Source organism: Protomyctophum bolini, assembly GCF_963924005.1.
Source record: "Protomyctophum bolini genome assembly, chromosome: 5".
Classification (NCBI taxonomy): domain Eukaryota; kingdom Metazoa; phylum Chordata; class Actinopteri; order Myctophiformes; family Myctophidae; genus Protomyctophum; species Protomyctophum bolini.
In genome coordinates this window covers 8,348,946-8,375,711 of record NC_137866.1, presented here as the reverse complement: position 1 = coordinate 8,375,711, position 26,766 = coordinate 8,348,946, and the positions used below count along the sequence as shown (strand labels likewise).

At 40.9% G+C, this 26,766-nt stretch overlaps 2 protein-coding genes across 2 annotated transcripts in view; both read left to right on the top strand.

Moving 5' to 3' along the window:
* Nucleotides 1–8,273: 8,273 nt before the first annotated feature.
* Nucleotides 8,274–11,645, top strand: hoxc11a (homeobox C11a). Its single transcript, XM_080763368.1, is given in 4 exon segments — nt 8,274–8,419; nt 8,421–8,496; nt 8,499–9,212; nt 10,630–11,645. Coding segments are annotated over 4 exon segments (1,050 nt in total). The 5' UTR covers nt 8,274–8,392; the 3' UTR covers nt 10,863–11,645.
* A 7,404-nt stretch (nt 11,646–19,049) lies between these two features.
* The window catches only part of LOC308316286 (homeobox protein Hox-C10a-like), a 68,510-nt gene continuing 60,793 nt past the window's right edge, over nt 19,050–26,766 (top strand). Inside the window, exons 1-2 of the mRNA XM_080764807.1 lie at nt 19,050–20,004; nt 22,886–24,260. Coding sequence (XP_080620933.1) covers nt 19,218–20,004; nt 22,886–23,163 — 1,065 coding nt within the window. The 5' untranslated portion in view covers nt 19,050–19,217 and the 3' untranslated portion in view covers nt 23,164–24,260. The remainder of the gene's footprint in view (nt 20,005–22,885; nt 24,261–26,766) is intronic.

Genomic DNA, 26,766 nt, shown 5'->3' with positions numbered 1-26,766 from the left:
GTGGCCTATTCGCCTTGACCATGAAATTGGGGAAGGAAACCCATTGTTTGTATAGAATTTGATCATCTAGAGACTGAGCATTATTTGCAACAGCGCCAATCCGTTTAACCCATATCAAACGCCCTGTTAATCCTACAACGAGATCATCTTTATTTCCCGTTTGTAGGAGTATTAAAGTGGATATGGAAATAACAAGATGAGCAAAATATTCGGACGGCCTTGCGATCTAGTCACACAGATTCAATCTCCAAATGAATTCAAATTAGACAAACATGTTCAGTAAAAAATGCAAATAAATAGACGCGGGGCCCGTGCATTTCAGATGCAGCAAATGTAATATTTTGAATAACAATAATGTAATACATGAAATAATAATAATATACTACAACATAGACGTGGCAAAAAATAGACACTAGACTAGACTAGATGTTCTCGATGATCTGTGTTAAAACAAACAAACAAAAATGCCGTAGATGTCCTTGCAGTGAGGAAAATATAGCCAGGCTTTCAAGTACATTTTTACCACGGCTAAAACGATGCGTCAAAGTCCAAACAATTAGCATAAAGTCTAGTACAACGTGACCGCTGACTGTGTGTGTGTGTGTGTGTGTGTGTGTGTGTGTGTGTGTGTGTGTGTGTGTGTGTGTGTGTGTGTGTGTTGTGTATAGGTTATCTGCTTTAAAGATGAACACGCCGGGACACGCCACATCACCACGTGCCGTTTTAACTTGAACTTCAGTTTAGACTTTAGTGTTAGATGCGTCGGGTGCTTACTACTATGCACTACTATGCACTACTATTCCGACCTAATGCTAAATAAGTGATTTGATAATGTCGGGTATTTGTTTTTAATGCATAAAATATACACCAGTTCAATAAACCCTGGCTTAGTAGCTATCCCTTCCATTTCCCTTTCTTAAGCTGAAATGGGTAATTGAATAGCTGCACCTATAACACTGCTATAACCACGGGCCACATGCACTACAAAATCCTGGGTGTTAATTTAACCCCAAGACTTGAATTATCAGTCAGGGTTTTCCAATGCCTATATTTATATACACATATGAATACGCAAGATGGTTCACGATGACCGTTTGATATTGAGAGCCCAAACACAAGACACCAGTCTGCAGAGACTTACGAAATGTCCGGATTGTAACACCAGGCTAAATCTCAGCAGGCTTTGTGAGGATTTACAGTGGGTCTTTCATTGCTCTTGAGCACTTTTGACTTTGAGACTGGCTAAATCTGTTTATGGTGGCCTGTCTCCGTTGCCCCAAAGGTCAGTGGGATCCACAGTGCCCTTCGCAGAGAACTTGCATGTCATGTGGTCTGGGTCCCCGGCCACCCCTCTACCGTTTATGGCACGGAGCTGGCTAGAGAAATAGAAAGGAGAGCAATGTTATTCCATGCTAAAGTGTGTGTGTGTGTGTGTGTGTGTGTGTGTGTGTGTGTGTGTGTGTGTGTGTGTGTGTGTGTGTGTGTGTGTGTGTGTGTGTGTGTGTGTGTGTGTGTGTGTGTGTGTGTGCGCGCGCGCGCGTATGCGCTGCGTGCGTGTGCGTTGGTGGTCCATCTTTTCTCTTCAGTGCGTGACTGAAGAGAAAAGCGGTTTCGGCTATAGGCGACGGTAGAAAATGTAGATAGCATACGTGACTTCCTATGTCAACGTATAATATATTATGTTCATGCAGTTTGACATTGAAATGACTTAAAATCTCCGTATCTATGGGTAAATTAGTTCATTTATTTGATTCTTTCAACAGGATCGCACCCAACAAACTTCAGTATGGGGTGTGGCCCTCTCTTGTGCTATGCGGTTGCCCAAGACGTGGTGTCCCTAAAGGCCTGTCGTCCTCGCATTTTAGAGACAAACATTGATTAGCCGCGAGAATTCAAATTAGCCTACTATATCCTTCAAATGATTGGCATCGTTACCGTTTTGTTGTTCTTGTTTATTCAAATGTGGAATCAATTAGCCTACTATTCTGGACTATACTCTTCGGGAGAGGCACCCACCACTTGGTCCCTATTTGTGTCCCGGATTTATTGCTGCATTGCAGTATACTCGCTTTGATTATTTCAGTCGCTGATTTCAGCTATGCGGGTTGAAAACAGTCCTCGCGTAGCTCGTGACATAATATTGGAATTAGGCCTACATCGTTTACTATAGGTAGGGCCTACACATTTGTCTCAGTCTCTCAGATATGTCGTCGGCCTATAGTATTTTTAGAGGTAGCCTATCTGCTTTCCCCTCACTGTCAGTCCGACGTGCAGGGCAGAGCAGACGCGTACAAATTGAAGGTCAAGTATGCACCATATATGGATCGAGTCCATAACAAGCTCTGACTATACGCAAAGCACGAATAATTATACATAAGATATACGTTATACTTTTGTCATCCTTAAAGTGCTTAATTTCTTATACATTGTTTTAGAGACTCGTGAAAAGTGAGGGGAAATATATTTTTAAAGGCGAGACTTAAATAGGCCTATATACATCACTTTAAAAACAATATTGGAAATTGTCTCTTCGGCTTATTAAGTGTTTTAGCAGGATTTTGAAACGGTACTTGAGTTTGTATAGCGTAATCTAACCTGCATATTGTGGCCGGTCTTATAAAACCATGGCTAAAATGGCTAAAACGCAGCAATTTGAAAGGCAGTGTGAAATGAATAGAACAAAATAAGACCATCGTGTATCCTGACTTTATCTCACAGCGGAGCCATGACCCTTATATGAGCAATAGTCTAAATGTGTTGAATAGTATAATATTATATATTCAAATACACATGCGTTTAGGCCCCCTATAGTAGGCCTACGCCATTATTTCGCTACACGCGCAAAACAAAGCATCGGATATAGGTTTATTTAGCATAATCTGACCGTTTCAACTAAAGAATAAATGTAGGCTAATGACCTTTCATTGCAGTGACAGTATAGACTAGAGCCTGCCTGCGAGGTCGCACTGCAGATTTACAAATAATTATAGCACAAATATGAAACGCTATAACACTATGCTACTGGTAACACTATATGCTATATGGGCCGACTATATTTTGCACAATTAATTCTCATGTGTAAATTTCTGCCAAATAATTTTATAGTATCATATTTTTTAATTATTTTACTGTTGCTACCAAACGCCTTTATTGGTACACCTATCGAACATCCCCGCGTGCGTAATTCCTATACATAGTCGTGCGTAATCTGTACAGTCTCGTGCGTAATTTCCCGAGTGCCAAATTTGGGCTTGTTTATGGTGCCATTATCACGGTTAATATGAATGTATTTCTCAAAAATAAAACTCGATTAATAGAGTGCGTCGTGGTTTTAACCAGAATATGTCAACAAAATATTTGATTGACCATTTAACGCCTTGTGATAGGCCATGTGATAGCCCTAAGCATTTTCCATGGCTACACAAAGATGCTCTTTATTGCTTGTTTTATTTACTGCGTATTGTATTATAGTACAGTATTATATTTGATGAGCTTTTGTAAAATATTCAACCTTACACTATCTCAGCGAAATAATGTAACTAGCCTACATTTTAGTGGCAATACACTGTGTGTGTGTATAGCTAGAAGGATTTTACGCTATTTCGAGCCATATAAAGTATCTTCTTGTCTTTTAAACAACACACTGTCGCTGTAGCCAACAGTTAGGCTATTGGCTTTTTTGCAATATGAATCGTTTAATACTTTCAATAAAAATAACGCCTTGTTGTGAAAGCTTTATGCCCTAGTGGTTGATAGTATACTCTTGAGATTACCCCAAATGTAACAGCAATATACACCCTTATCTTGTGCGCTATTGTTGCCAGTACAAACCCTTCACGCTAGGTGCGTTCACTGAGACCTCAGTAAAAACAAGGGTCTTTCTTGTTGCTTGAAACTGTTCGCAGCTCATACAACCAAGTTTAACTGCCCGACTTACATCCAATTAAATTTATCTAGGCCATGAGGGGACAGTAATATGATTACACACGCTTCCCACATTTAGCCCTGACTTCAGACCGATTTAATATGAAGCAGCGCTCCACAAGCTAGCTGTGCAGCAGTGTCGTTGTGAAACGTGTGTGTGTGTGTGTGTGTGTGTGTGTGTGTGTGTGTGTGTGTGTGTGTGTGTGTGTGTGTCGTGCATGCACGCACGATCATGCATTTTTGTGAGTGCTGCGCCTGCGAGTGTTGTATCAGTTGTTAGGGATTATTCTAGGCATATTTAGGCCAAACCACCATTTGCTCCAAGAGCAACAATGTAAAACTCTTATGTTACCAAACCTCCACTCCTCAGTGTCCAGAACGCCATTTTAAACGCATAGTTTTTAGCAACAATAGGCTGACACCTACCTAGCACTGTAATTATGGCTGGAGGTAGCAATACATAGCTTAAATTCCCCAGACACAGTCGTAAAATGTGTGTGCTCTAACAGTGATGTTTAAGCGGAATGTTGCAAATATTTTCTACAACGGCAAGACACATTGACTATTAGCCTATATAGGCACTGTTTACAGCATTTTGACATAGCATATGATATAGGCTAGTTGTATTACTCTGTGAGCATGCATTTTAAGCTAGCGTCTCCAGGGATCTGGTAACGCAAATGCAGCCATTTGTTTGCAATCTCTGCATATTTTTGGCTCGTTTATTTGGTGGCGCTACCTCATCAAACTTTTCTGGGTCCTATTGCTAGCAGAATACCAGCTGCTGTGAGTGAACCATGGGCATATAACCGCATGCTAAACCTTATCCCTTGACTGATAGCCTAAGAGCACTAAGGCGATTATAGTCAATGTTTAAACCTCGAGGGGCGGATATTGCCAAGAGATGGACATTGATTGACCATACTGTGCCACACCACACGTGTCCAAGTTTAAAAGTATTTCTGAAATGCCTACCATCTTGACTCCTTATATGCCCAGCCTGTGCCTGCATGCTGTTAACGTCATCATATCATCTTGGCAATTGCAGTTGCCCTAACTTTGGTATTTTATTCGTGTATTACTAATTCATACTGTGCATTACTTATTCATGCAGCCATGGGCAATACAAATACGATGCGCGTGAACTCATTGCGGTGAAGAGTGGACTTGACAATTATTGTTTTGTATTTAGCAGCAGCTTCATTCGTACCATGCATGCAGGCTACTGTTGCGTCTAGGGAATCAATGCAATGTATATTGATTTAAATTTTGATTCCTGCACAGTTGTGGTCTACCAAAACTGAAAAATACATTTATTTTGAGGACCACCTATAATATTACTATATTTATGTTATTGCTCCTGCTATTCGAAACGTTATATTGCTGCTTGAATTAAACCTGCATGCAAAAGGGAGCTATATATATAGTGTGCGGACTTTAATTGTCTACATATTTTATATGCAGGGAATAAGAGTGTACAATATACCTGACTTTGTTTTGTATAGGTCTGCCTTTCAGGTTATCTGACATCAAACTTCTATATACACGAGCTCCAAATTAAACACCCAGTGCGCGATTATATTTCATTCTGTTAAATTGGGCAATGACATTTTAATGTGCGAATAATATGTAACTGGAAAAATAAAATAAAATAAAGAAAAAACTAAAATGGCAGCAGCATGTGTTCGTATAGGCCATGGTGTGGCTAGTTTGTTTACAATATACTATTAACTGCACTTCATCGACGCTATCCAATTAAATCAGTAGCTTTGCATTGTTAAAGCTGCAGGTGGGGCCGCATCATAACTGCCATATTCACGTTTGTCATATTTTCATTTTCATTTATCGTGCATACTTTGTGAAATATTAGATTTTCGACAAGAATTTCATAACTTCTGGACGCACATGTGGATTGTTTTCGCGTGTGTTGTGTTTTGTGCTCGCGTGTCGCGCATGAAACTAGTCAAAACTCGGGACTCACGACAAAATCCTAATATTCGCCAACGCCTTCATATTTTTTGGTGCGGTTAACAAATAACTCAATGCATAAGTGAGTTTCTTGCAAATATATCACTTGCTAGTTGTTGGATTTCAAATTCCCCCCATTCGCACCCTTTATGGTTTTCTATAGAACAAAGGGATTTAGCGTTACTACAGCCATTCGGGGGTTTATGGTCAACGTAGAGAGGATTTTAGTGGTCAAATTCAAGTGCTGTGTCTGGGCAGCTGTCTGCTTTCTTTGTACTTGGATGCAGGATGCATCTTCTGAGTCAACCTTTTGTCTGTTGGGTAGTAAACACACTAATGCCAAAGCCACGTTTTCAGATAACGTCTACAAAATGTTGAGCTCATGATGTACTTTCCCATAATAAGGTTTAATCGAGTTTTCCGTTCTGCCCATGAGCAAAGGACATTTATTATTGTTGTTGTGTTTTTTTTGGGGTTTTTTTTTTTTACTTTATTCACAAAGGCGCCCCAAAATAGTGACTGAAGTATAGACTCGTAGTGTTATCGGTCTATAAGATACTAATTCAAGACTCTATTGAAACATTTAGGAAGCAGCCTATCACCATAAACAATGGGCCATCATATTAATTTCACCTTGTGTTGGTATCAGTTAGTCTATAAAGGTTCGTAAACGACCCTCAACAGTATAATTAAAAGTTTACAATGACACAGGAAAGAACACACAGACGCATTTTTACCCTCATCCCATTCTCTTTATTTCAATCTATTCTTATTATTTTTTACACCATGCACGAGATGGGACTATATGCATCTAACTCACAACATTATGCACCAAATAAATGTTGATAAGCCCATTGATGAAAAATGCTCCAATAGCTTCATATTTCAGCTGGGACCTATTTTATTTTATTAATGAGGCCAACGTCGGATGCATTCATACAGCCTGGTCAATAGGGCTATATAAGTGGCCTGAGTAGCATTTTTACAAGAAGCCCAATTGTTGCGCTTATAGAAGAGGGACAAAGTTGTGCTTGCGAAACATTGAATTTGATTTACAAATGAGCCCAATGAGCCATTTCAGAGCAACATGTCTGTTTTAGTTGCTATTTCCACGGTAAATGTTTTGTACAGTTTCTAAAGGATGTGTTTGGCAAAAAAAAAAACGTTTAAATTAAATTACATTAAATGGAAATCAAATTAAATGAAATAGGCTACTAAATTCTGCAACAAGAGAGGGAATAATTCTGTTCATTTGCATTTGTGTTTACGTCTCACTGGGATGCAGTTGTCCACTGCAGGCTTATGTGTGCGGTCCAAGGATAAACTTCACTGCTCGTCTCCCCCTCGACAGGAACTTCGGTCTTGAATTGTGCTGTTGTCCTCCTTGGACTCTGTCAAGATCCAAAGTCAAAGCGAATGGGAGTGGGCATGAGGGAGACTGGTTCAGTCATCTGCACCTATATGTGTTTTTATAACAATACACTTCAACTTCAATTTATAGCATATAGCTTATAGACCAACCAATGATCCCATGTCGATGAGCTGTCAAGTTCTTTAAAAAAAAAAGAAAAAAGAAAATGGTGATCTGAAAAAAGTGGAAAAACTTGGAATAGGCCTACGAATTGTAATGTTTAAACTAACGCCCATGTGCGTCTAGCCAATGTTTATTAATTTATTTTCAAGTGGTTTATGTTGTTATTATACAAATCAAAACAATTGGGTCTTATGTGAAGTATCCGTCAGACAATGTTATAGTCTGCACTATTTACATAGGCTACTAGCGAAACGTGGCTTGCGGTTTAACATGCAGGCGTGTGTGCTATATTATGAAAAGAAGAGGCTAGTCGTATATATTCTACTAGGATAATCAAAGTCTTATTTTAGTTATGTATTGGGGGGAAACGGGGATAGATGTAGTCACGGGGTCGCTTTTAAAGGATTCATGCCTTATTGCGCCATATTCGTATACCAATCATTGACTAATATAGCCTAATAGTTATATCATCTAATCTCAATACAGTGTCCTGTATTGTGTCCATCGGTATATTGTAAATAGGCCCTTTCATTCATGAAACCGAATATAGAATGAGGACTATCTAAATATATATTCTGCTAATAAACCATGAAATAGCCTATTGTTAGATTTTGGGCTATAGTTGTCCTATAATAAAAAATATAATAATAATAATGAATAATAGTAATAATCATAACCTTACCTGTGAAACTCCAATAATACTATAAATGCATCTCACTGAGTGCAATGTGCAGTCTATGCTAACCATATATAAGAGGCTATAGCCATTAGCTAGCCTACCATGCACAAGCAAACGTAAACATACAAAACACATCTTTGTCTAATTGTCATAGCCCAAGCCAACAGACGGGAATCTGTTACTGGTTTTCTTAGTGCTCCTGTGGTGTTTGAAAATTAATCGTTTGAACCTCCTAGATCTTACCTAAGCGAACCACTCCTACACATCCAACTGTTCCAAATTGATATATGACAATATCTACTTTCGATCACGTGTCTGCGGGGCGACTTAGACGGATTGCGCGTCATCTCGCCTTCCCAAATTTTCCCCTTCTGCAGTTCGAATCCAAAACATCTATCTATAGTACGGAGTACGAGAGAAAGATGTTTAACTCGGTGAATCTGGGCAACTTCTGCTCCCAGACGCGCAAAGACCGGACATCCGAGTTTGGGGACAGGACAGGCTGCGCGTCTAACATCTACCTCCCCAGCTGCACCTACTACGTCCCCGAATTTTCAGCCGTCTCGTCGTTTCTTCCACAGGCCCCGTCGCGGCAAATTAGCTACCCGTATTCCACAAACCTGTCTCAAGTGCAACCGGTGCGGGAAGTTTCATATGGCTTGGACGCTGCTAGTAAATGGCACCACAGAAGCAATTATGCGCCGTGCTACTCGGGAGAGGATCTGGTGCATAGGGACTGTCTTCCTCCATCCACCATGACAGAAATGCTTATGAAGAACGAGAGTGTGTACAGCCACCATCATCACCATCCAGGCTCCAATCATCCCTCCACAGGATTCTACTCCGGCGTGGGGAAAAACAACGTCCTCCCTCAAGGTTTCGACCGCTTTTTTGAGACCGCATACTGCAGCACGGACAATCAGTCAGACAATTGTTTACAAAAGGGCGAAGCGAGCAAGCTGGAAGCCGAGTCCCAGCAGCCCGCTCCCCTACCCGGCGCCCCAGACCAGGAAAAGGACCCAGAAGATGAGGAGGAACATACAAATTCAGGCTCATGCACTTCTTCAGCAACCAAGGACGGCAACACCAGCAAGAACAGCCACTCGAGTAGGTACCGAAGCTGTAAATGGGGAAAGGTTAAGGGACTAGCCCGGTGTTTTGTCGGTCAGATTTTATGTGGAGTTTTATAAGCATTCAAAGGATTTTATTATAACCTACAAAGCTCTTTCTTCCAACGAGAAGAATTTTTACGATGGGAAAGCGCTTTGAAAAAAAGGGATGTTATACACAGACGCTTCTATCGTGAGAGTCTGTGAAATTTTAAGAGCGCGCTATTGTGACAAATGCTAACTTTGATCATGAACTTGCATTGGGCATTTTAAGGGATTTTCTCGTTGGGCTGTCGAGAGTAAAAACCAATTGGGCAGAACATTGCTTTTGGCGTCCTGTGATTTTTTTTTTCTTTTAGCACTCGCTTGCTCGCGAAAGACATGCTCCAGATTATTAGACACTTTAAGGCTAAATCGCGCTCGTGTGTCATCGAGTTGTCTATCTCTTTCTATCTATATCTGTCTATCGATCTGATTATGTGTCTGTCTGTCTGTTTGTCTCTCTGTCCATTTTCCAACAAGAGCGTTGTCGTATCCATTCAAAGACAGACCAAATGAATCAGTTATAGGGCTCGAGTAGCCTAGCCTATGCTTTTGTCCATAGAATGCACTGGTGTGTGTGCAGTTAATGCCCTTTCCACGGTAGTCGTTGAAACGCTTAAGTCTAAACACATTGTGCTGCAATTTGCAATTCTCCCCCTGGAAGTGATTTGTACATGTACAAGTAGTCTGTCAGTAGCCTGTATATTGTAGATGAGTGATCAATTGGCCTACTATTCCAAATTATTTGATATTAATATACGCACTGCACTCAAGTCACATTATAGCCTTGAGTGTAGTTTATTATTTTTTATTTTGAAAACCATTTGTATTGCATACAATTGGAGTTGCTGAGCTTCTTATTTGTGAAAATAATGAAACAAAAAAACTATTATATTTATTTATAGTTAGTTATTAATGAAAAGTTATGGGGTTTGGGTGTTTCTAACTTGGAAACGCAGGCGAGTATAGGCTACATTTCAACTGACAGCCAAAGGATTGTGTAAATTGTTAGTTTAGCTCCAAAGGAATGTGACGCTCATTTTGTAGTGATATACTTTTGTTGTTATATATTTGTAACAGATAAACACGTACTTACAGCCCGTAAGTTGATATTATTGACTTCCAAGGGGTTCGGATATTTAACACTCTTTATGGCCGGTTTATCTGATAGCCTAAGCTATTTTGCGCTTTGGATGTTGATTGAAATGGGTTCCATCACTGATGCCCTTCTGAATGTGTGCATTCTATATGCATCTGAAATCTTAAGCCTCAGCCCTATTACGGCAGCATGGATATTTGCATATGACATTATCATCATTGCCCATGACAAGCAGATGACAGACTCTGATCATGCTATTATTTATTTTCTTCAGGCACTCCGCGTACGAGGAAGAAGAGGTGTCCATACTCCAAATTTCAGATTCGAGAGCTGGAGCGGGAATTCTTCTTTAACGTTTACATCAACAAAGAGAAGCGACTTCAGCTTTCCCGAATGTTAAACCTCACCGACCGACAGGTTAAAATTTGGTTTCAAAATAGAAGAATGAAGGAGAAGAAGTTGAGCAGAGATCGCTTGCAGTACTTCTCTGGCAACCCCCTATTGTGAGCAGGAACATAAAATGTCATAGTCAGTGACACTATAGGCCTATACTCTTATCTTATTGTCATCATTTGGCATAGCCAAAGGAGCCCACATGCATCACCACCAGTGCAATGTTAAATGGACAGTTGGAGTTGTTAGGCCTGCATGGTGAAGTCGCCATTTTCCTATTGCCTATACGGTGCGGCTTTGAATTTCTAGTTGGCCTTGAGAAAGGCCTATACGACATGGTTAGAGTAATCATTTATACGCCGTTCTTGAGTATGCCCATCTATTTATCACGATTCTTAATAATTGTGTTTATTCTATTGTTCATATAGGCCCATTATTTGTTGAATATCAAAATGTAAGAAAAACAGATGGAAATCTTGGTACTGCGCGCAGAACGTTTATACAATTTTCGCTGGTCTGTGTATATAGCCTATATCATTATCTGATTCTCTCTCTCTCTTGACCAGAATATGAACAAATAATACATTTACAGGCTGCATTTTCGCCACTGAGAACTGTGACACCCAATCTGTGAAAATATACCCCCTTGTACAGACTATGCAATGTGCATTCGTGACTGTAAATAGGCATATGTTAAATTTCCTTTCCCCTATCCCTGCTGCTATTTTTTTCCGTACACATGCCCATGCATCTTTGGGAGCTTTAACGCCAACACTTGTTAAATTATTTGCTTAAAATACATTGGTGCTTTTGTTTAAGGGAGGTGGACCAGATTGTCGGCCTGTGTATCATTAATATAAGAATACTTATGAAATAAACAGAAACATATAGGCAAAACTCAACGACTTTGTGATTTTGTGATGATATTGCGCTTATCATGGTTTAGGCTATACAATCGAGACGATTGCCGTGGACAAAATATATGTTCTAATTTATTGGCTTTCGAATGAGTTGGGAACTTGACATGCGGTTATAACATAACATACACAAACGTTACAACGTATATGTGAATTGCGCTTCCGTGCTATTTATTTTTGGGTGACTCCTCGATGATGCATACTAGCCTATTTGCTGACTTGAGGCGGCAATGAGGCAAGGCCAACATTATTTAAAGGTTGCAGTACAAATACAGTACAATGAAGTTCAAATGTAACTTCAACAGGCAATATTTAGAAGACCTATATAGATCTCAGAAATGTAGAGAAACAGTGGCATGATAACGCCTTTTTAGTACCCACTAAATGGAATCGCCACTCTTGTAGAGTCTAGACACCGCCATAAAGGCTGAGGCACTAAATGGCTATTTTTTTTTCTGTTAATTGCACCGTCTGTTCAGTGGAATGGCGTTCACTTCCGCAGTAAATAGTAAACAAGCAAGACTGGATGGTTGTGGATGTCCGAACGAGGAGGGGGCGGGCTTGGCATGAAGAGAGAGAGAGAGAGAGGTTTCAACATGAACTAGGTCTGTGTAGTCTACTACAACGTCAAAACCAGCGCCCATTCATATAGCTTATGGCCACATGGCCATAATAAGCTATAAGTCATCTTACTCTTCCAAATGATGTCATTTCAGAAAGGCATAAAGCCAGCATTGATGGGGTCACACGCGTTTCGACGGAAACCCTTTTTTTCCATGCAGGAATTATAGCCATTTTTAATACCCTTTGTAAACGAGGCCATGCATCAACAACATCACTGTCCCCAAAGAAGATATGCTTCTGAACTTATTTTATATAAAATAAACAAACCCCTGTTGTCCGTTCATATTACCACAAACATAAGCCAGCCAAGCGGTAGGCCTACAAATTAGATAGGGGAGAGGAAATAAGTGACATGTTAATTTTAACTTGATTGTTCACACTGACATATACACACTGTGTGTGTGTGTGTGTGTGTGTGTGTGTGTGTGTGTGTGTGTGTGTGTGTGTGTGTGTGTGTGTGTGTGTGTGTGTGTGTGCGTGTGTGTGTGTGTGTGTGTGTCCGTCCTGTGCTCGCTTTTCTGCACCAACATAATATGTTGGTGCATGACGATTGCACGTGTGCATTAACTACAATTTATAATTAAATGTAGTCTTTGAACTTCAATAATGTCAAGGCCTTCACCTTTTAACCCAGTGCAATAAAGTGGAATCAAGGAGCCCCCTTAGCCCGGAAATGTGTGCAGGGGGGGAATGAGCCAATGGGAGTGAGTGGGAACAGAAAATGGAATGTGTAGAGAGACCAACTTTGACCCCTCACATTAAACTGCAGCAGGTAACTTTGCTAGCTTTAGCACGCCCAGTAAATACACTTTATTGTCCCTGTAAAATGTATACGTTTTCACGCATGAGACGTTTTATAACATGTTGGCATAGAACTGGGCCTACTACCAGATATTTGTATTCTTCAAGTTCTGCTAGCCTATTGCTCGCTATTGCTGACACAGCTTAGGTTAGAGAGAGTCGTGCTGGGTGGTTCTGTTAACACAAACTTGATGGTTTGCAGGTATGCGCGTCTCTCTCTCTCTCTCTCTCTCTGTGTGTGTGTGTGTGTGTGTGTGTGTGTGTGTGTGTGTGTGTGTGTGTGTGTGTGAGAGAGAGACAGAGAGAGAGGAGGTAGTAGAGGGAGAGGAGGGAGTGAGACAGAGAGAGAGGAGGGAGTGAGACAGAGAGAGAGGAGGGAGTGAGACAGAGAGAGACAGTGATCTGCCCATGCGCAATAATTTAAGTCGGATTAGTTTCTCGTCCGAGGACATTACCCTATTTGTGAATGCAAAGTTCGTGTGGGTGTGTGTGCGTGTCCACGTGTGGGCTGTTCTAACAAAAGAGATGAGAGGGGAGAGAGAGGGAGAGAGAGATGCACACCGGCAGAGATCAAGGCTATAGAAGCCCTTTATTGCCACACCCACCAACCTTGGCCCTGGGACGGTGACGTGGGCAATTTGTTGGATTTTTCCAACACACAACGTCACCATCTGCGCCGCTGCACCAGAGAGAGGCCCTCTCGCAAGTGCTGTCTGTCAACCACATGGGGGCCAGGGTTTCTCCTCCTGGCTCTCTCTACAATGTTTGGTTTCCTCAACAGGATCTTGAAAACGTTTCCTGAGATGGATGCCCTAATGACATCATGCCTTTATTATTAGGCAGTGAGATATCCTCTGTGCGATAGGTTGACGGAAGGAGTCACATTAGAGTCCATATACTTCTTCTTCGAGTCTAAAACGCTATGAGGTAACGTGGAAAGGAAACGGCGGCGGGGTATGTCATTGGATCATTAAAGTGCAGGAGCAAAGCCGATGCTTTTTTATTAACTGTAAAACATTCATGCACAACATACACGACTTATGAACCAGACAAAATAATATTGAATACAGTCTCACATGTCCTAATCTAGTGTTTGCTGTATTATTTGATGATGCTGTGAAATATCACCAGGCTTTTATTTTATTTTGTGTTTGTCTACAAATAATATCGCATTTCAATGTATTGGTTAATTGTTGTATGGCATTGTGACATCCCCAGGCCTTTAAGCCTGGACAATTTCGGTGCGATTGGACTGAACAGAGAATTTAAAAAGTTAATCTCACAAATAACTGCTTCAATTGTATAGTTGCTGCATATTAACTGCAACTTTAATTAATTTCTAAATAATGTTGTAGCCTACTTTTCATGCTGGCATCTTGTTTAGAGAAAAGAATCATGGTGCGCTTTTACAGGGCATCGTGTTGTTTTTGCCTTTATAACTTTGGAGTAAAGGCGTGGACTTTAGCCTACATTTCTACGAAAACCCTAATTTGGAAGGTTATATTGAACGTTTTTGTTCTAGCTACTTCACGGCATCTTTGTTGTTCCCGGCGTTATAAAATGTCCTGTGTTGTAAAAAGTGCCCTATATTTCAGCAACCAAATAAATGTTAAAACGCTTTGATTTTGAACTGCAAAATCTAATCAAAAAGGAATGCAATGTGCTTATTTATTTGTGCTGCTGCTGCTGCTGCTGAGCTCATAATAGGAACTAGTATTGTCAAGCCATGGGTATGAAATGCCTCTGACTGGCTTTGTTGTGGTCGTCAAAGCATTAATGCAATACTGCTGTGTCTTATTGCACTTATACCACTCTGGGTTTTAATTAAGAACCATATAGTCTACAATGATTCGCCACCGTAAATTCGCAATCGCGCGCGGACAGGACCATGAAAGAGAACACCATCCAGTTGGAAAGATATTTCACAGTGGTTGCCAAGAACAAATTTGTTGTTTCGCCCAAATGGCTTATTATGTAAGTACAACCGGGTGAGCTGCTATAATATACCCCAATAGCATCCACACTGTTTAGGGGGTGATGGAACAATGGAACATACTAGGCTATATATCTTGTTTGCAACCTTACAAATTAGTAGCTGACTCCTCTTTTCCTATAAGCCTATATTTTGGCCCCCATTTCTATAATTTTACGTTATTTTATTGTATTAATGTTGGTTATATAGGAACATAATATATAGGCCTATATGGTTTTCTAAATGTTTAGGTATATATAGGCATAGTCACACTTTGTTTCTAATAATATTTAGTTGTTTAGTTTAGTTGTTCACATATGTTGTATGCAGGGCCGGCATTTGTTTGACCACAAATGCTAAGAATGTTATTTGGATAGGATTTTGTTTAGATAGAGGCTATAGGTTTGATGTGTTTACCATGCAGGTATCCAAGTTACTTTGAACTGAAGCATGTAATTGTTTTTCTTTGCACTCTACGTACGTGGCTAGGCTAGTATTTGCCCTGTTGTTTGTTGACCATGCAGGCTTATATGCCATTTACCCTGATCTTGCACTTGTAATTAGTCACCCAGCGTCTGCTAAATGCATCAATTGTGTATAGTAGGCTATACAATTGGGGATTTTGTTATGCAGGTATCATGTGCGTGAGAGTGCATGCATATTACACATTTCATACACAAACATTTAGTGTAGTGTATTCATACACAAACAATTTCACAGAAAATAAGCCTCCCACAGTGGATGTTGTCTTTGTTTTCAATATTGTGCACGCGCAAAGCGAGAGAGACGAGGAGAGAGCGAGCTTGGGGGAGAGGAGAGGAGAGGGGGGGCTATACTACGTTGGCCTACAAACGTATACTAATTATAGCGACACAGTTTCCACATATAGCATATGTATAAATAAATACATTGTTGTCTCTTCACGTGTGAGTGAGTGATAAATAAGTGCATATAAAGCAAGTCCCCCATTAAGATGTGAAATAACATGAGCAATAGAAAACGGCCCCTGCATGCAGTATATAGTGATGAATGTTAGAAGGCTAGTGTTAAATTAACTTTTACATGATGTAAGTTTTTGCCTAACATTTGATTTGACATGGTGGGCTTAACAGGCCTGTCACTCATTGCTCTTCAAATCACCCCTAGGCCTGTGGCAACAAGATGGGCTGGCTATATATGCAGCTGCTCTCACATTATCATAATGCTGTGTGTATATATGGACTATCTTCCACCATACGTCTGTGAAATCGCATTACTCTGCAGTCTGTTCTCTATGTTGCATCGCAATCTCTGCAACATCTTTATTTTTTAACTGTAGATTTTTTTTTCATGTATTTTTTTGGAATTGTCGTGACTCGTGCTATAGTGTGGCTTGGCTGCAAGTTTGCTTGTCTGTGGTAATATATAGATGTGTATATTAGAGCGTGTGTGTGTGTGTGTGTGTGTGTGTGTGTGTGTGTGTGTGTGTGTGTGTGTGTGTGTGTGTGTGTGTGTGTGTGTGTGTGTGTGTGTGTGTGTGTGTGTGTGTGTGTGTGTGTGTGTGTGCACTGTAAACCCAATCCAGTTGTTGAGAAGGATTTCGAAAGACACTTAATTATACTGTTTATTTCACTTACAGTCATTGGATTACAAGACGAAACAAAGGTTTCAATGTCATTTTTAATCAGCATTTCTGTCCTTCAAATAAAGCGCCTGCTTTTCCAAATGGTTCCGAACTCAACAGACACATGAGGCGTGCGTGCACGAACACACACACGCACACACGAGTGCACGCTGCCTCGCCCATACGGAGGTGGTTAATGTCTAAACAAGAATTGAAGCAAGTACACGTATCACATTATACAATGATAGTTTTTCTGATGCAGGCTTGGGTGTTGTTTTTGTTTGCATATAAACAGCAGCATTGTGTGTAAATCTCTGCTCGAGGTTTTTTTTTGTGTGTCTGTCGAGACATGGGAAGGAGTGCAACACATGCTTTACAAAAATAAAACACATAGTATTGTCTCGGGCCTACTGCAACGTTTAATATAAAGCAAATATAGGCCTCAAACAAGTTATATTTGGGTGTTTTTCTTCTAGGAACTTATAGGCCATGTGTGTTAACCATCTCTTTTAAAACATTACTGTCTCTTTAAGTTTTTGCGGCGTCATACAAACTGGATTATATTAGGCTAGTTTCTTTTTACACGGGCTATCCAGGTCTGTGCTCTGCTCCATGTGTTGTTCGTGCGAGAATATATGCATTACGTCTCAAAAGATTACTCTTTTGTTCCCATATAGCCGAAATTTTACATCCGAAATATTAGACGGATGCAATCTCGGCTTTTAGGCCTATAGGATAACACTGCTTGCGTGCCCATAGAGACAAATATAGCCTATTATGCCTAATATATGTGTACATATCCCTTAAAAAAAGCTACTGTTTAGAGTTTACAAAAATCGAAAAATAAAATAATTTAAAAAAAGAAGGTCCGTCATTTTTCATTTTGTGTCAAAATAATAATAAATATTCACATTTCTTTAGATTTTTGTTGTGTCCACGATGAGCATATTTCACAGAAGTAAACAGAAAAATAGATTTAATTGACAGGTTCCATGCTGCAGCGCACGATACCGACAGTACAGGCTACTGCATTGGGCAGATTGATTTTCGGCAAGCATTTTCCGTGACCATTTTGTCACATATTAAATTATTACATTTAAAAATATATACGTAATAATACAAAATGTAATGTTACACATTCATACACGTGATTCACCGGGATCCTCAGTGAACCGATAACATAACATTAAAAAATACAGGAGACTATAAGTACAACACAGTATATACAACACATCTACAGCCTATAATAACACATGCACACCTTAGCATGTGGCCAAGGTATAGCTAACTAGGTGGAGTTTAACAATATGCAATGAGTCATTTTCGATTACGTATTTTTCAACAGCGTAAACACTACACAAAGTCCTAGTCAAGTATAGACTAGTCTATAATTCGATACTTTTTTGGTCCGCCTCGCACCTGCATGCATGCAAAAACCATCGTTCTTATTTTTCAAGCGAGAACAAAACATTGTGAGGCTTCGGTGAGGCTAAGTCAAGTCCAACGTTGTGTTGGTCGTAAATTAACACATTCTACAGATTATACAGAATACAGACAGAAAATGTGATTTAATAGCATACATATACCTCTAAAGGAAAGACAAATATATATATTTGAAGGTCAGTAAAAGCTTAATTAGGCCTATATATAGGTCAGGTTTCTGAGGTTTGTCACTATATATACTTCTTAATGGAATATAGGCATTGCTAAATACTATAGCACAGTCCGAACACAGCTATAGCCTAAAAAAACAAAAAAACATGTAGGCTATATGCGACTAAATGTGTCTGCATATAGCCCTAATTTAAAACATCAATGATCTTAGCGTGTATAGGCTATATATAAACAAACTTCAAATGTCCCATTGTGTAAAATGGTTAAAGTTGACCAACGTTATATAGTGTTGATCTGGAATATAACCCGGCTGTCAATAGCTTACCGTTCGATACAAATAGTCGGCCACACCATAGCGTATAAATCAATGAAAACACAAATAAAAGCATAGCTATACATACACACACAAGGAGGGGGGGGGGAAATCATGAAGCAAATCTATGAGCTAATCTACGACACACAATGCTCGACGTTTTCGTCTGCCACTGCGCTCTAAAGCCAGGAATAGAATCGAAATCACACCCTGGGTATTTTCATTTCACTCAAAATCTTCAAAGTACTTAACCCAATAGATTTGAAATCCTCAAAAGCCACGTAAGTGCCTGAAAATATCTCCCAAGGTTCTTTGTTCCCCCTCATGAGGGCCTGGTGTCATTACCACCACATGGCTGCTAGATGGCGCCCTTGCTCCACGCAAAACCCACTTTGCTTACCAACTTGACCGCACTGACGTCACCAGAGTCTGGAGCATCAAGGCCACTTCCACGCTGCTATTGGTCTGAAAATCACATGACTCGTCTCCTAGCATCCATAATTATGTTACTGATATTTTTGCCCCCCAAAAGATGTCAGCATCCTACTGTCCTTATTCTCCTGGAGGAAACCCGTAGCCGGGCCACTGGAAAACAAAAGAACTGTTGGTATTGTCAAATGCAAAAATGTCATGCCCGCATAGTAACATAGCTACCGGTAACTTCCTCATGGATTCTTTGATGGGAGGACCATCTTCCTTCAGGGGTGAGGGTTATTCCAGCAACTCTGGAGTGTACATCCACACAGCTGCTGAGTACGGATGCTCAATGATGAGAAACATTGGAAATAAGGTCGGTCACTCGTCGTCATCCTCCTCATCACCGTCCCTCTCCAAACGAGACGAGGCTCTTCCTGCGAGCGTTCTGCCTCTCGGCGCCTTCCAAGATGCGCCCTACCTGTCAACACAGCTGGCCACTTGGGGTGCGGGCTCCAAAACTAGCAGCAGCAGCAGCAGGGACGAGCAACCTGTTGCCCAGCAGTGTTTACAGCCGTGCTCGTTCGCAGCGGGCAACGTCAAAGAGGAGGCGTTCTGTTGTCTTTACCAGGATGACAGTGGCAGAGCCAAAGACACAACAACAACAGAGTCGGCCACTTACATCCGGCTCGGGGACAATAGCAGCAGCCAGTCTGAGCATGCTGCTGCTGTCTCGTCGAGCGACGTCTGTTTCCAGGCGACCCAGGTGTACGGCAGAGAGAGGCCGCAGCAGCACGACCAGTTCACCGCCCCCGGCTTCACTCTGACCCATTTGGCGACATCTGTTGAGTCAGAAACGACATCACTAAGTTGTAGCAAATCAGCCCACAACAAGGCAACAACAGCAGACATATCAAAGATAGAGGTGAGAGACGACAGGAGAGAAGAGACGGTTAAGAGTGACAGTTGCTCTGAAAACTCCGACGGGGAATCAAAAGGTAACCCCCCCCATCCCATATAAGAAACACACACACGCACACACACACACTGCACACACACACACACACACACACACACACACACACACACACACACACACACACACACACACACACACACACACACACACACACACACACACACACACACACATTTTTACCAAAGACATTCTAGATTTTCACGACAGCCTTGTAATTATACAGTCTGTGCTTGTCATTCTGTGTAATCTGCCAAATCCTGCACACGGCACTGTTTGATAATAGTCCTATGGCTGCGAGGCATTTGACAGCGCCTCTTAGCGAGGTTATGGACCCTGTGGTATTTAACACCTTTTTATTATACGTGAGAATGTGAGATGGGGCAGTTATCATTGAAATAAACGCGCTCTCAAACTCACAGACACACAGACACACGTTATATACATGCGTGGTCCATTCATTCGAATTTTAAGGACAATCCTATATAACCATGCTTTTATGCAGAACCATTTTACGCATCATAATTGCCCAATTGCGCAAACGTAAAAGTCGGCCGTTCTTTGTCATTTTGTAAACTAGGGGACATTTATATGTACACATTTAGCCCGATATCTTTTTACATACATTTACAACTGTATAGGCCCTTGGGCTAATTTTAGAACATGTTATATAAACAAGTTATATACCCTATATAAGTTAACATGGAATGGCTAATGGCTAAAAGCTTAGCCTACATGTGTGTTGTGTTGGTTATAATATTAGAGTACCGGTAGTCTAATATAAGCCCATCATTCCCCGGAAACAGCTACAACTATTCTCACATATAATTTGGTGATCCTAAAGTGTTCCAAATGCAAATCTATGCCACCAGATTTTACGAGTGGTATAAAGCTTTTCTAAGAAATTGTTTCTTTCAGACTGGCGGGCCTATAACACTGTTAAATTATACAATATAACAAATGATAAAACGTGGATGTTTTATTTATTTATTTAATTTGTTATTGTTATCCTCGTCCATTTTCCATATCATAATTTAGGTTATATATAGCTAGCATTTTGGTATAGCATGTGCTCCTTAAAATAAACCCACGCTTGCGAGAAATGCGAAATAACAATACATCCTATAGTTTTACTGTATAGTAGCCCGTTTTACACTTCTTTATAGTCCTAGTTAAAGGGAAATTGTTATTAGGAATTTGGTTAACATTTGACGAGCTATATCAGTGCACAATTCTTTTGATTTGAAAATGTCATATTTCGATAGGCCCAGGCGGTCCTGTGTGTGTGTGTGTGTGTGTGTGTGTGTGTGTGTGGGGTGGGGTGCAGGTGGGCGGTATTACTGAAATGCTTCTATGCCAAAAATCATAATAAACAGAAATATAGAAATAACATAAATGAACGTTGCTTCGTGTGTATATACGCGCGTATCGTCTCTCAATTTTAAATGCAATTCAAATAGGCTAGACTTAATTGAAATGGGAAGCATTTTGTGAAAGAAATCAAAAGTAAGAAATATATGCATGTGTGTGTGTGTGTGTGTGTGTGTGTGTGTGTGTGTGTGTGTGTGTGTGTGTGTGTGTGTGTGTGTGTGTGTGTGTGTGTGTGTGTGTGTGTGTGTGTGTGTGTGTGTGTGTGTGTGTGTGTGTGTGTGTGTGTGTGTGTGTGTGTGTGTGTGTGTAGTTGTGTACACAGACCCGTATATTGCAGAATTAAATGTTTCGCTAATGATTAAATGTGGGCCACACACCGAGGCTCCACATTAGGCTAATTATTACTGTAACTAACTTTAGGGCGGGATTGTGTTTTGTTTAGGCTGGGATCTTATCCCCAGAGCCATGAAGCTTAATCAAGGAATTGGCCAAGTGTACAGCGTTTTGGGATGATTTCCCACTGACCATTAAGTGCTTTTTTCTTTCTCCTTCTTTTCCAACCCCAAGCACCAGTCTTAACATCTCGGAAAACATTGTATCGGAAACCCTGCTGCTTTGATTTGATTTTTCTTTTTAGTTTTTCGTTATCAACCTCCTAAAAGCTAATTTGGCTCCAGTCTGCAGAGGCAATAAAACCTCGGTTTATGAGAGTCTGCGGTCCAACATGGACGAAAGAAGCGCTTACACACCACAGTTTAATTTTATCTAATTAGCTTATATACCTAGATATAGATCATGCAAAAAGCCATTTGCAAGCAATCTGCGCGTTGCAGCAAAAACAAAGAAAGAAACAAAGAAAGAGAGGCATAATATAGGCACAACAAATCCGGTGAGTATTTGCCATTGTTCCTTCACTGAGTCCTCTCCTCGTCGATTGCAGGCCGTGAAATATCTCCAAACCTTTCCATTTCTATCCAATGCAGTGAATGCACGTTTGAGATGTATGCATGTGCGCTAAGAGCGTGCATAGGCTTAGCTATATAGACTAGTCGTAAACAGTATCCTCGGTGTTAATTTGTCCATTTATAACCAAGGGTGTACACATGTAACCAAATGGACCCAACGGTCCATTTGGTTACATGTGTACACCCTTGGTTATACAAACACGTAACGTAACGTTATAGTCCCACACTCGTTGCAAATGAAAAAAAAACAAAAACTATAACATTGGTGGTTTTATTTTGGCCTAGCCACTTTTCGCGGGGGCGAGTTGGCCTGTTACCGCCTAGGAAGTGTAGCCAGCACAACCACAACAACACAATCATATAGGCTATAGGAATAACTATAACACTGGTGGTTTTATGTTGGCCTATACTGTGTAGCCAGCACAACCATTACCTATACACCATGCAGTATATAGGCCCCTGTCTCGCATACCAAGCAAGTATGCATATTATGAACTCTATTTAAAAGCAGGTCCCAAATTGACCATGCAGAATGCTTATACTGTGACGCTTCCCCTGTCCTAACAGATGATTTGTCGGTGGAAAAGACGACGGGAAACTGGTTAAAAGCCAAAAGTGGAAGGAAGAAGCGCTGTCCGTACACAAAGCACCAGACGCTGGAGCTGGAGAAGGAGTTCTTGTTCAACATGTATCTGTCTCGGGAGCGCCGCCTGGAGATTAGCCGCAGCATCAACCTGACCGACAGACAGGTCAAGATCTGGTTCCAGAACAGACGCATGAAGCTCAAGAAACTCAACCGGGAGAACAGGGAGAGGGGGCACTGTGCAGTGTACAACTACAGCTGAACACATCTGCCCCCCCACCATCACTGACACTGACACACACACACACACACACACACACACACACACACGCACACACGCACACGCACACGCACACACACACGTATAGGCTTATGTGTAGTGTACACACACATTTATTATTCATGTAGCCTACTGTTGCACGTCCAAATGTTAAATGTGTCCCTACGTGCACACATTTATTCTGTATTTTCATTTATCTAACACACACACACACACACACACACACACACACACACACACACACACACACACAGAGACAGACACAATTTGTGCCTTCCTAAATTATTGATTAAATGATTGCTCCCACCTGCGGGTCCGCAGGTGAACACAACACACTGCAGGAGTTGGAACAGTGAACAATGCGTTTCCCCCAAACAAAGTGAAGGCAATCCCCGCAGTAGTTTCTATGTTGGCATGTTGGAGCATCACTGTTGGTATACTCGTGTTTTGTTATGTGATATAGTCGTGCAGTGTAATTTGCATGCACAACGCGCCGTTATGCCCATATAGTGTACGATTCCAAAACAATAAAACAAAAGAGGAATTAGAGAGATATTATAGCAAGTTTGTCCTTCCCCTGCTATCCCCTGGCACACTGGTAAAAGTGAGAGGGAGGGAGAGACTGCGGATGGGGAGAAGGAGATCTAAGATCGTTTTAATAGAAGTGAGAGACCATAACGTTGATTTAAATATTATCCAGGTGACCACAGTAAGTCAAGGTCATAAAATTCTAATGTCAGGTTCGCCCTGGAAAGCGTTGGGGGTGGATTTTATGATCTGCAAATATAATGTGCCGCAGCAGTAAAGATGCGTTTAAAGGTGTGTGGAGGAGGGCTAATCCACACAGCAGAGAGACTGCAATGTGCTGGATTCACCGAGGCGCTCCACTGGAAGCAGCGACCGTTTCCACCCAGGATAATGGAGCTCAATGGCAGCAGCAGGAGACGGGGAACATGGTGGATACACAGGACCGAAATACCACTACCGCGACAACAACAATAATGGCGACAACAACAACAATTATTCCAGCGAGCACGTGGATAAATAAACCCCCCTCGGGATGGCGTCTGCAGCTGCAGGTAGGAAAATGCTATAGTTATGTTTTTATTTGTAAAGTCTATATGCCGCGTCTGTCAGATGCAGGAGCTTTGTTGACAGCTGTCGTGATGGCATGCCGCACGCTGGAGGACTGCATCCCATCGATTCAATTATTGATTGAGGTTGCTATTGCAGTGTGGTATTATAGGGTTATCCAACGTGTTGCTGATATCTAATGTGTTTTGTGGTTGAAACTGTTCTGGCAATGCTTTTAATGGCTAATTAAAACAATATAATGCTGTTTTGTTTTGTTTGAGGCTGATGCTTTGGAATAATTTGCTCTGTATATTGAATATTTGATCAAACATTTACACGAGTATCAAAATCACATTGAGATTCGTGCCTTTTTGATTTTTGTGAATACTCAAAGAAAGTTGTGTCTATACTAACAGTGCTGAGAAAATACTTTGGAGCCTATAGCAATGAATGGTTGCTGTGGTTGATACTCGCCTTTTTCCTAATCGTGGATAGTTTTATTCCTTCACTTGCTGATGCATGGATTGTCCTTTCCATGGATTACCCCCTTTGCGCGAAGCTGAAGCGTGGTTTAGGTAGTTTCATGTTGTTGGGATTCGCTTCCTGGCTCGGCAACAAGAAACTGCCTTGATTACGTCAGTTCGTCTTCATCAAGGGCACAATTTCCGTTGAATTACACCCTAGGCACCGAAGTCGCCGCAAATGGCATTGTAAATGAACTGCAATGGCTGGGACAGAGACGTTTTCTTCTTTGCTCTTATTTTGTGGCGGGCCGTAAAATGTACTTAGGCTCTCAGAAGGAGAATAGGTTGTAAACAACATGGGGCAAACTCTAGTCTGCGTTATATCGCCTCATCATGCTGGCTTCTTCTGGTTAGGTTTCCGTGGTTTCACCTGTAATATGACATTTAAACGTAAGACTATATGACTAATGGTTGTCGGATGGATGGATACATGATGGAAAGAGACAGACACATACATAGATTGATAGATGCAGACAAAGATACAAAGATATACAGGTATACAGATATAGCCCATGTCTGTTTTGATGTCTATATTTTCGTTTGGAAACGGCAAAATAATAAATAAATGTCTGACATTTCCAATTATCTTGATGGATTATCAAACCCATGATGTCAGTCAAATAATGGCCTATATATAATAGCCTTATAATTGGACATGCGTTCCAGACCATGCAGGTCCTGCAGGTTATTTGTCTTTGTTTTTGTGATTGTGCATGTGATCGTATACGAAATCTATACCCGTGTACGAAAAACGATGTTGCATGCATGTTTGTGTGGTGAAAAGTTTGTTAATTTTCTAAAAGAAACATAATTTCATTAGCCATAATCTAAAACAAAATACGCTGTTTTGTGCAGGTATTCGCCTATAGACTTCACTACCCTGGGTTTCTAACCCGCATTATTCATGTATTGACTTAAGCCTCAATATTCAGTTTAATATATATTTCCTCTATTTTTTTGCTATTATTTACCTTGCTTCATGGCAAAGTCTACGTTTTTATGTAAGCGTTATAAGAGCTATACCCCCTGCCCTCCGGGCCTGTACCGTTTTATGGACATCCGCGCCATGCACATTTTAGATAGCCTTCTCATTCAGTTAGCCTAATTTAGAGTTGATTAAAGTATGACAATGTTGAGGTTTTATAATTTAAGGATTATATTGAAACTTTTAAATCATCAGGTTTGGTAACTTCGACTGTGAGTGACTTGCAAAGGCGATATTGCAAAAAATTGTGTGCATGCAATCTATACATGCAAATCAGCATGTGCTGATTTAATCACTTATATGCCAATAATGTGTGTATTTCATTTCAAAGTCACTTTAAAGTCCAAGGCAGCTTGACATATTGCACTCTCTTGAAGGCTGTTTCATCTCGTGTGCGTGTGTGTGTGTGTGTGTGTGTGTGTGTGTGTGTGTGTGTGTGTGTGTGTGTGTGTGTGTGTGTGTGTGTCTGTGTCTGTGTGTGTGTGTGTGTGTGTGTGTGTGTGTGTGTGTGTGTGTGTGTGTGTGTGTGTGTGTATTTATATATTTACATGCATATACACACATAACGTTAGCCTATATAGTTCAATGTTTTGTGACTTGCAAGGACAACCACAGTCCACAGTGCAATTTCTTCTAAGGGTGTCCGGTGTTTATACTGCTCGCCATTTCCCCTTGTTTTCTCAGCCCCCTCCTTTGGCGGCAGTGCAACTGGAAGAGACAGTCTGGAATCCAAAGTCACTTTCATTCAGCTGCAGTGAATGGGTGTCTTCCCTGGAATGCACGCCTGACAAAGACTTTACAGCACTGGAAACAGCCCACAGCACAGAATGCTGCGGCTGCACAAATTCACCCTAAAACCATATACACATAAAAAGCCATTTATTTCACTTGTGTAGTGGTGCACGCGAACTTACGCCTTTCACAGACAGCTCGTCTTCTCTTTGGGTGCAGTTCAGAATTTGTTGTAGCCATACTGCTCTGCTGCCCATTGGCACGACCAGA